This window comes from Pleurodeles waltl, chromosome 1_2 (genome assembly GCF_031143425.1).
Source record: "Pleurodeles waltl isolate 20211129_DDA chromosome 1_2, aPleWal1.hap1.20221129, whole genome shotgun sequence".
NCBI lineage: Eukaryota > Metazoa > Chordata > Amphibia > Caudata > Salamandridae > Pleurodeles > Pleurodeles waltl.
The window spans coordinates 984,832,413-984,850,043 of record NC_090437.1 but is presented as its reverse complement, the minus strand read 5'-3'; the positions used below and the strand labels follow the sequence as shown (position 1 = coordinate 984,850,043).

The 17,631-nt window shown below is 48.3% G+C and overlaps 1 protein-coding gene across 1 annotated transcript in view; it reads left to right on the top strand.

The window, feature by feature from the left end:
- FNDC9 (fibronectin type III domain containing 9) overlaps window positions 1–17,412 on the top strand; it is a 97,926-nt gene extending 80,514 nt beyond the window's left edge. The window contains exon 2 of the mRNA XM_069234602.1: window positions 16,526–17,412. Within this exon, the coding sequence (XP_069090703.1) occupies window positions 16,553–17,227 (675 nt within the window). The 5' untranslated portion in view covers window positions 16,526–16,552 and the 3' untranslated portion in view covers window positions 17,228–17,412. The remainder of the gene's footprint in view (window positions 1–16,525) is intronic.
- Window positions 17,413–17,631: the final 219 nt, after the last annotated feature.

Here is a 17,631-nt window from a genome sequence, read left to right as displayed (position 1 = left end):
GCCCACCCTCCTGGGTGAGTGGGTACTGGACACACGCTGAGGGGCTGCTGGGAGGGTGGTGCTGGTAGGGGGGGTGGCGGCTGTACCTGTTGATGTGGGGGGCACAGAGGGGCCCGCCACCGCAAGGGAGCTCCCATCAGAGGAGGAGTCACTGTTACTGCTGTCTGCTCCTGTTCCCGCCGTGGAGCTCACCTCGCCCTCCGTCCCACTGGTGGCTTCAGACTCCATTGTTTCGCCCTCCAGGGCCAAGTGGGATGCAGCTCCCTCCTGCTCCGGTGCCAATGCTCCTCTGCCTGATGATGCTATTGCACACAAGTACAGGGAGACCACAAAAAGGGGGGGGGACAGAAGAAAGACATGTTCAGTGCATGCAACACCACTACCGTTGGCTGACACTACAGACACAGCAGCCCTCTACACTACACCATGCACTTATAGTTCCTAGATTAATCACATGCCCATGGAGTACAAGGCCTAAGCCCAATTGCTGCACACATGGAAGTCACAGGAGCCTGACTCGGTGTAGATGGCACTAACCACTAGTGGGGTTGGGGTACCACTGAGCCTGCATCACAAGGGACCTGGCCTACCAAGATCACCCTGGCCTAGGGGAACCCACTACCACTTCCCCCACCCAGACACCTCGTAATGCGCGCAGAGTCAGCTGAATGACAGTGTATTCACCCCCTTGTGGCTGCTGTGATGCCCTCAAGCGCCCATCCAACTCCGGATACACCACCGCCAGGATCCGGAACATCAGGGGGGTCATGGTGCGACGGGCTCCCCTCCCACGTTGGGAGACCATCCCCAGCTGGGGGCCGCTGTCTTCTTGCTCCAGCGGCGAAGTCCTCCCATCTTTTACGGCAGGGGTGCTCCATCTGTGGTGGACCCCCGGGTCCGGACATCCTTGGTGATGGCACGCCAAATAGCCTTGTTCTGGTGGGCGCTGACCTAGAGGAATAGTACAGGGGAAAAGGAAACTCTTTACCCGTCCGGACCGTCATCTTCTTTGGCCCACGTTCCCTTGCCCTGACTCATATACACTCACCGTACGCACATGCAGGCCTCAGTCCCCCCCCCATTTATCTTCCATCCACACCACTCCAAACAGGCATTGCCCATGCAGCATGCTCACAGTGTACTCACCTGTTTGTCTGGAGGACTGTACAGTTGTGTGTTCGGGGGAGGACCCCATCCACTAGTTTCTCCAACTCCTCCGAAGTGAAGGCAGGGGCCCTTTCCCCAGACACATGAGCCATTGTCGCTTCCAGACTGAGGTCACAGCAGCACTTGCAGTGTAGGTCCTCTCCTGTTGAAGGTCAGGTATCAAGTGAGTGAACAGACAGAAAATGGCAGTCACGAACGCGGCGGTGCGTACCGTCACCGCCGGCGTACATCGTCATTGGCTCCTCGGGCCCATAGGGTCCAATGTTAACCAGAGCAGGATTGCGCCGCGGTCTTCGACCGCCTACCGCAACGGTGTACAACGCCAGCGCAGTTACCTCATATCCCCTTGTCCCACCTTACAGGTCAGACAGCCGCCATTACAGGGTGCCACATGGCATTAATTTTAACTGCGTCACACCAATGTAGGCCTCGAATACACACAGTAACAGGCACATTGCAGATTAATAAATGTGTGCAAATGACATTTTGTGATACCTCAGTGTTGGCTGACCCTCTGCTCGCTGTTCTCGTCCATAGGGCACGTCTGCCGGGGCAGGTGATGAGATGGGGGCATCCTCCGGTGTACAGACCGCTGGTGAACCTGTCGACAATGGAAGAGAGACACGTAATAGTCACCTACAGACTTGATCGTGCAACACTCCATGAACTGTGTGCCCAGTTGGAGCCAGACCTGATGTCAGCTATCCGCCATCCCACAGAAATCCCCCCTCTAGTGCAGGTCCTGTCAGTACTCCATTTCCTGGCAAGTGGTTCCTTTCAAACAACAGTGGCCATTGCATCAGGGATATCCCAGACAATGTTCTCTACCATGTTGTCCAGAGTGTTGTCTGCCCTGCTGAAAAACATGCGCAGCTACATCGTGTTCCCTCAGGTGGAGGATTAGCCCACAGAGAAAGATGACTTCTATGTCCTGGGACATATCCCCAACATCATAGGTGCCATTGATGGGACACATGTGGCCTTGGAACCCCCTGCAGGAGTGAACAGGTGTACAGAAACCGGAAGAGCTACCATTCTATGAATGTGCAGATGGTGTGTTTGACCGACCAGTACATCTCCCATGTGAATGCCAAATTTCCTGGCTCAGTGCATGACGCTTACATTCTGAGGAATAGCAGCATCCCTTATGTGATGGGCCAACTCCAGAGGCACCGTGTGTGGCTAATAGGTGAGGACAAGGACCCTATACAGTGTGAATAGTTGTATGGGTATGGGGTTGTCCCTACGGGTTAGTGTGTGTCTAACAGTTGTCCCTCGACATTTGCAGGTGACTCTGGTTACCCCAACCTGTCATGGCTACTGACCCCAGTGAGAAATCCCAGGACAAGGGCAGAGGAACGCTACACTGAGGCACATGGGCGAACTAGGAGGGTGATTGAACGCACCTTCGGCCTCCTGAAGGCCAGGTTCTGGTGCCTCCATATAACAGGTGGTTCTCTCTACTACTCACCAAAGAAGGTGTGCCAGATCATCGTGGCCTGCTGTATGCTGCACAACCTGGCTTTTTGATGGCAGGTGCCTTCTCTGCAGGAGGAGGGTCCAGCTGGTGGTCTTGTGGCAGCTGTGGAGCCTGTGGACAGTGAAGAAGAGGAGGCAGAAGAAGAGGATATTGACAACAGAAACAACATAATCATGCAATACTTCCAGTGAGACACAGGTAAGAAGATGTCACTGCCTCCCACATCTCATACTATTGTTGGAGCTAGCATAAGTATGTAATTTTCACCCAGTGTATGGACCCTGACTTGTCACTTTGCCTTTCCATTTCACAGATGTGGGCCCCACTTTGTGACCTCTGCTATATTTCCTCCAGCCCTACAGCTGTGTTACATTGGTATGTGAACAATTAAATTGACATTGCAATATTCCATGGTTATTGCAATTACACGTTTGTGAAAGCACAGACTGACTCCAGATTGTTTTGTGATTGAAGTGTGTTTATTTCTGTGCAAATAAGTGGTGGGGGTTGTAAAATGGGCAGGGGTGATGGTGGAGGAATGTCCATGGCAGAGTCCAGTCTATTTGTTTCACAGGTGCATTGTCCAAAGGGGCATAGGAAGTGGAGCAATGGCAGTTGAAGGATGGACAGGGTGACAAAGTGGGACAGAAGGGTGACATTCAGGGGGTCTCATTTCCTGGCGGGGGTCTTGGCAATGTTCTCTGTCTTGTTCCTGGACCGTTTGCGGGGTGTTTCTCCATCTGCAGGGGGTGGGGTGCTGGTGTCGTGTTCCTGTGGCGGTTCCTCCTGTCCACTAGCACCGGCGGAGGTGGAGGGATGTTCATCGTCCAGGCTAGTGTCAGGGGCCCCTTGTTGTGCCACAGTGTCCCTCCTGGTGTTGACAAGGTCTTGCAGCACCCCTGCAATGGTGACCAGGGTGTTGTTAATCGACTTCAGGTACTCGCTGATCCCCAGATAGTGTTCCTCCTGCAGCCACTGGGTCTCCTGGCCAGTACCGTTGCCATAATCTCCTGGGAATGATGGTAAACTCCCATGATGTTGGAGAGGGCCTCGTGGAGAGTGGGTTCCCTTGGCCTGTCCTCCCCCTGTCACACAGCAGTCCTCCCAGTTTCCCTTTTTTTCCTGAGCCTCTGTCCCCTGAACCGTGTGCCCACTGCCCCCAGGTCCCTGATTTTCTTGGGTTGGTGGGTTTGCCTGGGTTTCCTGTAGTGGTGGACACACTACTAATTGACGTGTCCTGGGGACAGAGGGATGGGCCCGCTGGGTGGGTGCTGTGCTGGTGTTTCCTGAGGGGGGAGGGTCTGTGGTGGCTTGTGCCAGTGTCAGGGGAACCGACTGTCCAAGGTCCCTGATGGGTCAGGCTGTCATCTTGATCCAGCTTTGCAGAGCTGCTGTCATCACTGTGGCTCTCTTCTGTGGGGGGACTGGATATGTCTGGTACATCCTGTCCGGTGACATTGGGGTCCTGCAAGGGTGTAAAGGCATGATTATTGCATCTCTGTGTGCCATCGTGTGCAATAGGTGAGTGACCCTGTACTCCAGTGCTTGCATTCTGGTCTTGGTCCTTGTGTGATATTTGGTTTGGGGTCTGTGTGAGTATCTGTAGTGGACATGCTTTGGTGATGGGTGTCCATGCCTTGGTGTTGCCTTGGTGTTGCATGCAGGGCTTGGTGTTGGGATGGGTGGGTTGTGATAGTGGGGCATATGTGAGGTGTTGGAGTGATGGGGGTGAGGGTGAGGGTGGGAGTATGTGATGGCATGCAGGTAGGGTGAGGGATATAATAGTCGAGTCCTCCTGCTACTCCTGCGAGGCCCTCAGGATGCAGTATTGGCAAGACCTGCTCCTCCGATGTTGTTAGTTGTGGGGGAGGAGGTGGGGGTCAACCGTCAGTCCTCTGTACAGCAATCTGGTGTCTGGAGACCACAGAACGCACCTTCCCCCGTAGGTCGTTCCACCTCTTCCTGATGTCATCCCGTGTTCTGGGGTGCTGTCCCACTGCGTTGACCCTGTCGACGATTCTGGGCCATAGCTCCATCTTCCTTGCAATGGAGGGGTGCTGCACTTATGATCCGAATAGCTGTGGCTCAACCCGGATGATTTCCCCCACCATGACCCTGAGCTCCTCCTCAGAGAACCTGGGGTGTCGTTGAGGTGCCATGCTGTGGTGTGGGTGATGTGTGAGGTGGTGTGTGTTGTGATGTGTGAGGGGATGTGTTGTTGTGTGTTGTTTGAGGTGCGTGGATGTTGTGTAAGTGATGATGTTGTGTGTCTGTGGATGCTGGTGTTGTTTATGGTGTCTCTCTCTGGCGTGGTATCAGAATTCTGGTAGTAAGGGTTTGTGGGTGATGTGGGTGTGTGTTTTATATTGGATTAGGTGTGTGGGTGTGGTGTGTGTATGTGTGTCAGGTGTGTGTATTTCGAATTGTCCAATGTGGTTGTGCTTTGTAAATGTGTGTGTATTTTGAGCGCGGCGGTGTGTACAGCCAATGGAATACCGCGGTTGAAAGACCGCCGCGTGGATTCGTGGGTCGTGATACTGTGGGCGTATTCCTGTTGGCGTGACGGTGTCGGTTTTGTTATCGCCAGTTTATCACTGACCTTTGGTGTGGCGGACTTGTGTGGGTGTCTGTATTATGGCGGATTCCGAGCTGTGGGTCGTAATAGCTGTAGTGGAATTCCGTGGCCGCAGCGGTATGTTGGCGGTCTTCTGCACGGCGGTAAGCAGCATTTACCGCCAGGGTTGTAATGAGGGCTAAAATGTCTTCGCTCAAACTTTTAAACAACAACAGTGTTTCAACCATGATCATAGTCTCCGCTGTGTGGCCCACAGCGGTTGTGGAGGTGGTGCGCTCAGTTCTCCTCAGTCGGAAGGCCCGGGATTCCTCCGGGCTCGCCCTTCCCGCCATCCATTAATGTACCGGGTAGTGTAAGGGAAAAGTTTTCTATGTAGGATGTCGACCTTGAGATTATAGGCAAGATGCGTTTCGCCTGCCAAGCCATCTCATCATATGGAGTTTCTGCTAAATGACTGTTAGCGGCGGTGTGGGCAGTCTGTACCAGTGCTTCTTATTCAGATTATTTCATCCGCTGTTCCAGGGGTAATCATAGGTAGGATAACACTCAATTGGGTGGAGGTCGCAGTCTTGTTATCAGAATCCAAATGGTCATCTTCTTTCTGTGAGCTCAAGGGTGAAGCCATGTTTGATCTCCTAGTTCCTTCACCCAGCATTGCCACCGCTTCCACCACACGTCGTCTTTCTTTTTGTACTTCATCTGGGTTAGGTGGGTCACTTCTTTGTGTTACCTGTCGCCTTCTCAATCTAGGACGCCTTTGTTTCTTGCGAGTTGTTAGTCGGGTCTGGTGTTGTTTGAGATTCCAACCAAGACCAAGTATCTTCCGGTGTGGAGAAGAATTCTGTGCCAGTCGGGGTGACCACCCGAAGTCTAGCCGGATACAGCATTGAATAAGGGATCTCCAGGTCGCAAAGTTTGCGCTTCACAGAGTTATAGTCCGCTCGTCGTCGTTGCACGTCCCGGGAGAAATCTGGGAAGATGGATACTTTACTGTTCTCAATTGTCAGCGTACCCTGCTGCCGTGCTTGACGCAGTATGTGATCTCTGTCTCGAAAGTGGAGAAGTCTAGCTATCACTGGTCTCGGGGGAGCCCCCGGAGGTGGCATTCTGCTGGGTACTCTGTGAGCTCTCTCCAAGGCAAAAAATGTGGACAGCCCCTCCAGGGCAACAACTGACTGAATCCAGGTCTCCAGGAACTCCACCATGTCAGGGCCTTCACTTTTTTCCGGGATCCCCATGATTCTGATGTTATTGCATCTCGCCCTGTTTTCTGCGTCCTCCGCTCTACTCTCCAGCGCTTTGACCAGGTTGTCCATTACATTCAGCTTGTTGTTTGCTAGCGGCAGGTTGGGGATTGCTTCTACCAGGTCTCGTTCTGTCGTGGTGACTCTTTCTGCCAACCGCTTATGGTCATCCCGTAAGAGGCCCAGATCTATGCTTAGTGTGTCAATCTTGACTTCCAACGCTGTTCGGGATGCGGCTATGGCTTGAAGCACATCTTGGAGAGTCGGTTCAATGTTTTCCACCTCTGGTACATTATGTGTTATCGGGCTGTGCTCCCTGCGCGCAGTCTGGGGTGTAGGAGTCCTCCCATGTCGCTTTCTCTTTTTTTTTAGCATCTTCCCCATTGTATGGCAAAGCTTATTTTCCCAGTGCTCGCTCCCCTACTGTAAGTCCGACTTATAAGGTGATTTATTTTTGCAGAGAAGAGCCAGTGTTCGGTTTTAGTTAGTTGTTCACACCACTGTGCTATTGGGAGTTCAAAAGCTCTTCTTATTTGTTCTGTGACATCACCCTTCAGGGCCCTTGGCTGCGTCTCATGCGCTGTGTTTATGTCTCAGCTACTGGTCCGATTATTGGGCTCGCCAGTCCCTTTTTAGTGGAATCACATGCGTTGTTTGCTTAGCGTGGGCCCAGGGGTTAGTATCCTCCCTATTGCTCTAATCTGTCATTACCCCTGACCTTACCGATACATCTCGCTCCTACCGGCCAAGTCGACTGAAATGCTCACTGTCCATTGCGCCCGATGGTCTCTCACTGTCTGCCAGGTTCCGCGAGGCAGCATCGCCCCAGTCTTGCCGGGGCTCCGTTTGGTAGCGAGTCGCAATCTGTGTTGGATACCTCTCCGGCCCGCTCAGTCGCCTTTTCCCTCCTAAGCGCGTGAGCCCTCGTGGCCCTGAGTTTACACCCTGGAGCTCCTGTACCCCTTTCCGGGAGTCCCACAGCTTCCTTTCCCGTCCGATTCCTGCGCCTGATGGTCCCTGCTATTTTCGGGGCATGCTGTCTTAAAACGTCGCTGTTAATTCTCGCTCTCCGGAGCCGGCTGCCATTTTGGATGCACCGCGAGACGAGAGTAAAATAATTAGTTTAAGGTTTTATTTCCAACTCTGGCGGCTCCTATCAGGGTTCCCAAGGTCTTGGGGAAGTCAGCAGCATATTCTCTGCTTAAATCCGGTTCAGGATGGGTCAAGGACGTGGGTAAGCGGCCCGGGTCCCAGAGCTCCCTAAACTTGCGGCTTACTCCATGCAAGTCCTGGCCACCAGCCCTCACCTAGTCAAAACATAACCACATTATCCCAGTTACCCAAATCAGAGATGCCGGTCCAACACAGCGGACTTCCAAAACATGCTCTGGTTCTGCCTTACACTGATGCATTACTGGCAGGTCGTCCACAACGCTCCTGTCATGATCACAGAACTCCCCCCACTTGAATATATGGGCAGCAGCTTCCTTGGGGATTTATAACAGGGAAGAATCAAACAGTGCAAGCTTGATTTGTAAATCTGGCCCTCCTACTCGTGAAACACTCCATCACACTACACTGGTGGAATCCCCAATCCCCTACACTCACCCAACCGTGTAAAGCACTACTGAGATGGGGAGAGGCCGAAAGTGCTAACCTTCACCATGAAGAGGCACGGTGCCTTCACATAAAGCCTACTGCTGCAGCATGGGACAAAATGCTAACACAATTCTGAAAAATTATATAAGAGGATGAAACCCCCTTCAAGACAGCCAATAAGGCACTCATACCTCTTCCGCCCACCCCGTCCGTCCTGACCCTGGACTATGGGGCACCACTTGAGAGGCTAGGACTCATTCCAGCAGAGGCCAGGTGTAGTGTTCGAGGTAGCGCTTAATTTCAGCTGGTGGTTTCCTGTGCTCAGCATCAACAATTATTTCTCAGTACTGGAATTAATGACAGTCTACCACATAGTGGTGCTGTCTGATTTTGAGATGAGCACAACAACAGCATTTAACAATCTAATAGAAATTAAATGTAGCTTTGGGTGGCCTGGACTAGTCTCAATAGTCACACTTGTTGGAATCTGTGTAATGGTTATTAGTTGTGTTGGCACGGATATTGGCAGCACTGGCAGGTGCAATGGGGTGTGCAGGCTGCAGTGGCCTCCTGAGAATTTTTACAAATTATGTGCTGGTTCAATGTCTCTAGAGCTTGTTATGTCCCTCTACCTCCCACAGGAGGCCATTCAACTAACTCTTAGAGTCACTCAGGTAGTCCTGTGTTCAAGCAGCAAAGCAGGCCTCAGGCAGCAGGGCAGTCCTCTGGAAAGCAATGCAGGCCTCAAGCAGCAGTGTAGTCCTCTGGTAGCAGCAAGGCAGGTCTCTGGGGAGCAAGGCAGGCCTCAAGGAGCAGGGCAATCCTCTGGGTGTCAAGGCAGCCCTTCAGAAGAATTCTACAAGTCCAAGAATGTACTTTTAGGATACAATATTTATACCTGGTCCCAGCATTTGAAGTGGGTAGAACATCCTGGGCTATCCCCACATTTAGTTCTGGAATGTTCTTCCCTTCCCCTGTTAAGGCTCCAAGACGTCTGGGGTAACAAATGACTAGTATCAGGTTCTATTGTGTGCTGCATTCACCCCAAGTGTCAGTGGGGAAGGAAACAGCTCCACTTCCAGCCATGCTGCCAACACCTAGGGGGTGATTCTAACTTCGGCGGGCGGCGGAGGCCGCCCGCCGAAGTTCCCCCACCAAAATACCGCTCCGCGGTTGAAAGACCGCTGAGGGTATTTTGGGATTTGCCCTGGGCTGGCGGGCGGCCGCCAAAAGGCCACCCGCCAGCCCAGGGCAAATCAACCTTCCCACTAAGATGCGGCTCAGAATTGAGCCGGCGGAGTGGGAAGGTGCGACGGGTGCAGTTGCACCCGTCGCGTATTTCAGTGTCTGCTAGGCAGACACTGAAATACTTTGTGGGGCCCCCAGGGGCCCCGCGGCACCCCCTAACGCCATCCTGTTCCTGGCGGGCGAACCGCCAGGAACAGGATGGCGGTAGGGGGTGTCAGAATCCCCCATGGCGGCGCAGCAAGCTGCGCCACCATGGGGGATTCTAAGGGCAGCGGTAAACCGGCGGGAGACCGCCGGTTTACCCTTTCTGACCGCGGCCAAACCGCCGCGGTCAGAATGCCCTGCAGGGCACCGCCGGTCTGTCGGCGGTGCTCCCGCCGACCCTGGCCCCGGCGGTCTGAGACCGCCGGGGTTAGAATGAGGGCCCTAGTCTCCTTTGTCACACTGTCTGGGAGTAATATATAACACAAATAGCAGAGCAATTTACAGTCAGGTACCCTGGGACATTGGCAGTAGGCACCAAATGGTTAGGGCAAGAAAATACCAACTTTCTAAAAATGGTATTTCCAGAATTGTGACTTAACCTTTCTTAGCATTAAAGAGGATCTTAAACTACAATTCATTTGAGTCAAAACATAAAAATTTCCACCTGCTCCCAATCCAATGTTAGCATTTATTAAATATAATAAGGTAACACAATGTTAATCTATGGGTGAGGTAGGCCTTACAGTAGTGAAAAATGAAGCTAGGAATTTTTCTCTACCAGGACATGTAAAACCTAAAATACATGTCCTACTTTTTTTTTCTAATACAATGCACCCTGCCCTATCGGCTGTCAAGAGCCTACCTCAGGGCTAACAACATATTAAAAAGGAATGTTTAGGTCTGGAAAAAGGTTTATTTTACCACATCAAAATGGTAGTTTAAAACTGAGCTACAGGTTGAAATGGCAGGCCTAATACATGTTTTAAAGTGCTACTTTAGTAGGTGGCACAATGTGTGCTGCAGGACCGGTAGTAGTATTTCAGTTACAGGCCTTAGGTACATGTAGCACCTCTTTACTAGGGATGTACTAGTAGATAACATGTGAAAATCAGATGTAGACCTATTTTACTTGTTTAAGGGAGAGAGCACGTGCACATTAGCACTGGTTAGCAGTGGTAAAGTGCACATAGTCCTAATGCCAACAAAACTAGTTCAGAAAACATGAAACAGGAGGGTTTAATGCAAAATGTTTGCAGGAAGAACACAACAAGGATGTCATGTCTAACAGTAAGTGGTTACCTTGAATCCAGCCTTCTAGTGCCTTAACTGAGACATCCACAAAATCTACTCAAGACTGCTGTGGGTCTTTGGGAGAGTTTCTGAATTATTATTTATTATAGTGTTCAGGTGTGAAACCCAACTTCTCTATCTGGGCACATTTCATGTGTGAAATGTTGCAGCCTCTCTTCTTTAAAGTCAGAAGCCTTATCTATATATGCAATAGGGGACAATACCCACAGTAAAGCAACCCGGTTGTGGACCCACCTTGCATATCCTGCAAGCCTTTTAGAATAAAGAAAACCATTTATCAATGTTATTTCCCTCCACAAAGCTAGGAACAGTGCCTTTGGGCATGTGAGGGCAATGAGAGCCTCCTGAAAACATCTTCTGTTCCGCTGTAACCATTTACTTTGGGCGTCGAGCCCAAGCTGACCCGCATTTTTTGAGGGCCAGGCTCTTCTCCTTAAGGGCAGGGTTTTTTCCTTCAATTCCTGGGCTTCTATGCCAGCTTCTAGCTTCCTTTGGTGGAGAACACTTTGAGAAATGCTAGTGCAGCTGAGCTTCTCTCACTCCCAGTTCTGGAGGGTACTCTTACAAATGTTTGCTGAGACATGTTGTCCCCTTCCTCATTCTCCACCTCTGAAGTGTCCTCTGTTTCAGAGGTGATCCTGGCTAGTTTAGCTTCCCCTAGGCCTTGAGGGCCTTGACAAAGTCTCCTTCCTCTACCTGATGACCCAAGTTGAGTTGCCTGCCCCTGCATAAGGACTTCTACTCCACCACTGTGAGGGTGGGCAACTTAGTCAGATTGAGCTTCCTTTGTTCCCTTTACAGTTTAAAAGGTGCAAAAACTTGAATCAGTAGAATTATGAAAAGTCAAAAAATGACCCAATTAATGACAATCTAATTTGCTTTGTGTCAATTTAGGGATTTTTAATCTCCAGATTACAAAATGATTGGTACTGCTAAACACAAGTACTGAACCTCCCCCAACCCCAGCTGGAAAATCAATGTGAGAAAGTGGATTATTAGTTAGAGTGGTTGTGGGACTTTTTCAAGTAATAATGTCCCTATTCTGTATCAGATGCAGTTAGGTTACCTTACTTTAGAGTTCAGCTCTGTCCTAGGCAGCTGAGGCACTGAGAAGTCAGGCTTAACTCAAAAGATACAAGGGTAAAGCATTTACTTTATCAAAACAATGAATAAGTCAAAGACACAACACAATAAAATTCCCATTCTTCTTTATAAAAATAGTATAAAATGAAATGGGCAAATAGACACTGAAACAACAAAAACTGGATCTAGGGAAGCAGAGATATTATTTTTATGTGTTTTACTGTTTTCTAGCACCAAAAAGTGCAAAGCGCCAACCATGGGTATCTAGTCACACTTGACCAGGTCCAAGTCAAAAGTTAAGGCTATCTACAATGGAGCCCAGGTCAGCTACAGACACAAGGTTGAAACTGGTAAAAATTTACCTGCTGACTGTGTTTTTTCTGGAGGAATTTTCTTGTCTGCAGGGTGGGCTGCCTGCTGGATCTAATGGAGGGCTCAGCAACAGTGGGGTGCTACTTGGCATTGGTCCAGGTGAAATCCTCCGCTTTGGGATTTACAAACTTTTCTGGAACTCCAGTAGCTTTCAGTGAGGCAAGCCAGCAAGTTGAATGACCAGTGATGCAATGGTGACTGTAGTTTGGCAGTGGTCAAACAGTAGGCTCTGGTTCTTATGGAAAGAGTTCTAGGTGCCTAGTCTTGCGATCTTAGGAGGAAAATAAATACACTACGATACCAGCCAATAGTTCACAACCTTTGAGCACCACTTAAGGGTTAGGTCCCAGTTTCCCAATCGCCACCCACTAATTCCAGGGAAACTGCAGTTGGAACTACTCAGCTTGAACCAGCAGTTTTGGGGTGCTTTCCAGCATTTAGGGTAGTTAGCCAACTGGCCCTTAGAAATCACCCCTGGATATATGTGGAAGCAGGTCGAGCCCCTGGGGTCTTTTACCACAGATTACAGTAGGTGTAGTCTTATTTCCGAAGCCAGGTTTCAGCAGGTGCAGTTTGTGCGTGGGGAGGACTCCCTAACCAATTTGAGTAAAATTCCCACAGGCAACCCTGCCCACTCTTATATCGTTTCCTGTGAGTTTCGCACCAAACAATCCCACAGTGCATATCTCTTCCCAAATCCAAGATGTTAGAACCTTTCTGCCATGGGTCAGAGCTATGGGCACACCCTGAAGTGTTTCCATTATAATTAGCAAATTCTCCTGCAAAACCAGTTCTGGGACAAGTTTCCCCTTCCCTGGGAGTGGTGACACACTGGCTACTTAGACAATGGTAGTGTCAGGACTAAGTTGGTGGGCACACCTCCAGGCCATCCTGCCAGGAGGAGGTCAGACCTCCTCCCAGCCAAGCCTTTTTGTTAATTTTTCTTAAGAACACTTCACACCACCCAGCAAGCTGCCAAGTAATTATCTCTGAAAGGGCTACGAGAGGCTTTAAGCAGGAAAATGCCAACATTCTAAAAGTGGCATTTTCAGTATAGTAATTGAAAATCTGAGTTTACCATTGGATTGGATGCTACATTCCTATTGGTTTGAGTCCTTGAATCATGGTGCTAGCTATTCCTAAACTGAAGTTATACAATAGAAGGTGCTTGGAGAACCTTGCCACAGTGAAAAACGACTTTGAAGAGTTATCACTGCCAAGACATGTAGAACTTGAGTACACATGTCCTACTTTTTAAATACTGTGCACCCTGTGCTATCAGCACTTAGGGCCTACCTAAAGGGTTATTTATAGGAATTAAAAAAGAAGGTTAAGCCCTGGCAAGGTCCCCCTGCTAGAAATAAACCTTCCCCTTCTCACCCTTACTCCCCTCCCTCGTCCACCACCTCATCTGTAGGCTTGTGCACACATTTACAGCTGCTCAGAGACGGTGGCACGTGTATGTTGCAAAGCTGTATGGGATAAGGAATTCCACGTGGTTTTAAACTGGAAAAGTCAGTCTCACGCAGAAATTCCACATTCTTTTGGGGTTTACCCATAACGGTAAAAACGCATGCGGTTTTACCATGACCACAGAGTTGAGCAACTCTGAATCACAACTCTAGAACTCTCTGAAGAATACTCCTCCATCCCCATCCCGTTTACTTCTGCACCACCCCATGCTCTGCCAACCTCCCCCAACCATCTTCCTCCACTAACAGCTCCCTCCCGTCCATCTTTTACCACGGTGTCCAGCACCAACGTGCAGAACTCCTTTGCTTTGTAGCTAGGTGTGCACTCTATAAGCCTCATACATACATAATACCTATATTTATGCCACTCTTTCTCTTCTTTCCAATATAAATACATCCCAAGCGCCCTCTTTAGACTGAATGGGCTGTGTGTCTCCTGAAATTCCTGGATTATGCATGCTTTTTCTTTTACAATTCTTCCTGGTTCAGGAATCCTATTCTTTCTAGTCTTCTAAACAGTCTCTAACGCAATCCAGTGGTATAACTAGTGTAAGAAATTGAAGTGTTAGACAATGGAGAAGGCAGGCTACAATTTTGATGTGAGCTTTGATTTAGCTCCCATGAGACAGCACATTACCACACAAGGTAAAATGGTGGGTGAAGAATCTCTAGTACTCTCTTGATAGGTTGGCACAAGTGTCAAAGTCGCTCAGAGGAAATAAATGCAGTACATACACAAGTCTTCTATATCCATGCTCCTCGTCCAGTCATTACCTATAAGGTGAATCTCACCTATGATCAAGGAACTCCAGGAAAATGCTGTGAATGCAACTATGTCCATACATAACTGGGTGTTGTAAGTGGGTTGGCATTCGCAGCATCCTCCTGTTTTATTCTGACTCTCAGAATACACAATAAGGTCTCAGCAGGGTTTATACATCCAACATTGGCTGGTTTGGAGCACGTCTTTGTATATCAGAGTTTCCATGTGATTCATTTAAGGCAGTAGGGGGATTAGTTTCATTTACCGAAGGATTCACTGCGTAGCACACATGTAAATTCAATCTCCCAGCACTGGGTTCTGCATCTGGGGTACTTTTAGCATCCATTGCTGCCAAGAATCTACAGATCGCAGCCTTGGCAGTATGCGCATACATGTTCACGTCTAGAAAGATTACTGTTGCGGATGCGCACACCATCACTTTTTCGGACAATGGTGTGTTTTTCTACAGTCACCCTGGGCAGGTAAGTTGTACAAGAGGAGCATTGTTTTGTGTTTCTGTACACTCAAACACACTTATCGTTTGATGGTGTTTATCTCGCTTCTAGTAGCCAAGGGGAAACTTGACAGGAAGTGTTAACATCTAGAGGCCTCTTCCTGTTCTTTCCATCCCCCATCCTAAACCACAGAAAGATAATCTGAGGACGAGAGGATAAAGCGGTTAATTATGATAACTTCTGCTCTCTTAAAAGATAAATTACTCCCTGGGCATTTCATCAAGAGTATGTTTGTCCTGAAACAGTGGCTAGTTCAGAATGGTTTGATTCAGAGAGTAAAGACGTGGAGGTAAACCCTGCAGAGTGTAGGGGAAACTATATTGGAAAAGACTTTCCAAAATATTATCTTATCTTTGCTACTTGTAGACTTTTGCTGTGAAAGCAGCTGTCCAGTTCACTGTGTGAATCATTAGCAATTCTACTTGTCAGTTGGGATCTAATTTAGTTTTGGGAGGTAGAATACTAGATTTTGGTCAAGACTGCTGCAGCTCTGCCTTGGCCTTAGTGAGCTGCTCCTCTTAAACCTATAGCTGGCAAGGAAACTAGGTCGACAAACCTAGCATTAGCACAGGAGCTACATTGTATCAAACAATAGCTTAAGCTGCAATTGATACATCTGATACAGTAAATTCTCTGAGAACATACTGGTGAACATCAGAAGGCTGCCAGCAGTCATGATCATTGTTACATGCAAATGCAAAATGACCTTTAGAATAACTCCTGATTCATATTGATGTGGTTTCTGAGCACGATAAACTATTCTGTGTCCTTTCTTGGCTTCAGAAAAGGCAAGGGCTGTCTAGTCTTCCTTTTTAACATCCCATAATTTGCCTACTTGTAAAGAAAGATCAATTCATTTTAACTGGAACAGCTACTGGACACTTAGGCCCTCATTACAAGAGGCCAGGTTAATTGTAATATATGTGGCAGCTGTTCTTACTGCACCTATCGTAATTACATGCTTTTTAATAAATATTAGGCAGGTCAAGCCTAGCAATATAAAAACACCCAGCATTTACCACAATATGCAACTTTTAGTGCAGTAAGCATCACATTCCACATGGTTTTCTCCAAAGAATGAATCATAATCAGGTACAATTTCACCCAATAATTATTTCAGCAGAGTCGGATTTTATCAGATGCAGCAAATATTACACCAACTACTGGGCTACTCACAATGAAGGCCATAGTGTACTATGTGATTTTACTGTGTCATCCTGTATCTTCTTTCCAAACCTACATCCACATCCTAGAGTACACCATGGTTATAAAAGTCACCCTTGAGAGACTATTATACAGTGCAAGTTCAGAGTAATCAATTGGAGAGCAATAATGTTTGAGGTCCAGGGACACCAGTGGTGAATGGCTGACCCCTGTGTAACTACTGTTCTTAAATAATTAGTGTGACTGGAAACAAAAAATTCTTACATGTAGTGTGTGCATAAAAATTGTTGTGCAACTTTGGAAGATCCTCTACACTACCATTCAAAATTAGTAACAAGTCATCAAGGTAACAGAAGTTAGGGGGTGATGTGGCAGGTGGTAATGTAGTTATTCTATGAATTGGTATCGTACAGCAGTGCCATCCTTGTTCCCATTATTGTTCCCGGTCTATTGAAAAATGGGGCTTACCAACAAATGTAATATAAGGCATTTCAATAAAAACGTTTCAACAGTGGGTATAACATGACAACTATTTTTTTCATTACAGGTGACAGTTTCAGCAAAACCTTCAAACATGAACATCGTCATTAAGAACATCGCCGTCACTACAGCAATGGTGGCCTGGTCCCCAAAACAGTATGCCTGCCCAGACAATTTTTACAGGGTACTTTATCGCACCACCTGGAATGGTATTTTATCTAGTTTTTCAAAACAGAATTTTCACCGTGAAGAAATGGTGCCTGTGGGCCACCGTTCCCTTTCCCTTCGGAAGTTAAGCCCCGCCACAAGCTATGTCCTCTGTGTCACGTGCCATGGGACTCACCCGTCAAGGGACCAGTGCACTGTGTTTCAGACCTTAGCCCGGGGGGCTGTATCACCAGCCAACAAGAAGGTAGATCTGTCTTTGGTGATCTGGCTCTTCAGCAGTGCTCTTCTCATCATCATAGCAATGATACTGCTCTATGGGTGCATCCGCACCTGGTGCAGGAAGAGGAAAAGCAGCGCAACGGATTGTGGGTTTCCGAAATCAGACAGCGAAGGGAAACCCAAAGCATGGCACGCCACTGAGGCTGAAACAACACTCACTGAGGATATCTTTGAAGTTCCAACAGTGACTGTACTGGACAAGATTTCAGAATCAATATCAGACATCTTGCTGCAAAAGACACTGGAAGGAAAGCACGTTTTACTGCCTCACCGAGCTGATGCAGATACTTTGGCAATCCTGCCCCAAATTGTTTCTGAATGACCCAGTTCTCTTCACGAAACATGGTGTTGGCACTTTACCTGATAATATTTGGATTACTAGATTTATGTTCTGCCTATTAGCCTTTCAGCTGTTTTCATTAATATTTTTCTTAGTGGTTATATTCACTCTTAATTAAATGGCTTTCTGGGTGCATCGGAGTATGCTGTACTACGCATTCGTTTATATAAGAAGTTGAGAAATGCCCATGCACTTAATATGAAAACTTTCTATACATTGAGATAGACAGATATGTTTCTCTACACGTACAGTCTGGGTTACTAACCGCCATACTTTCCTTGAAAATCATATCTGTTAGAAATGGGGTTTTTGGTTGGCTGTCAGGTTACCCTCTGTCCAAGCAAGAACCCTCACTCTAGTCAGGGTAAGTCACACACAATCCAAAA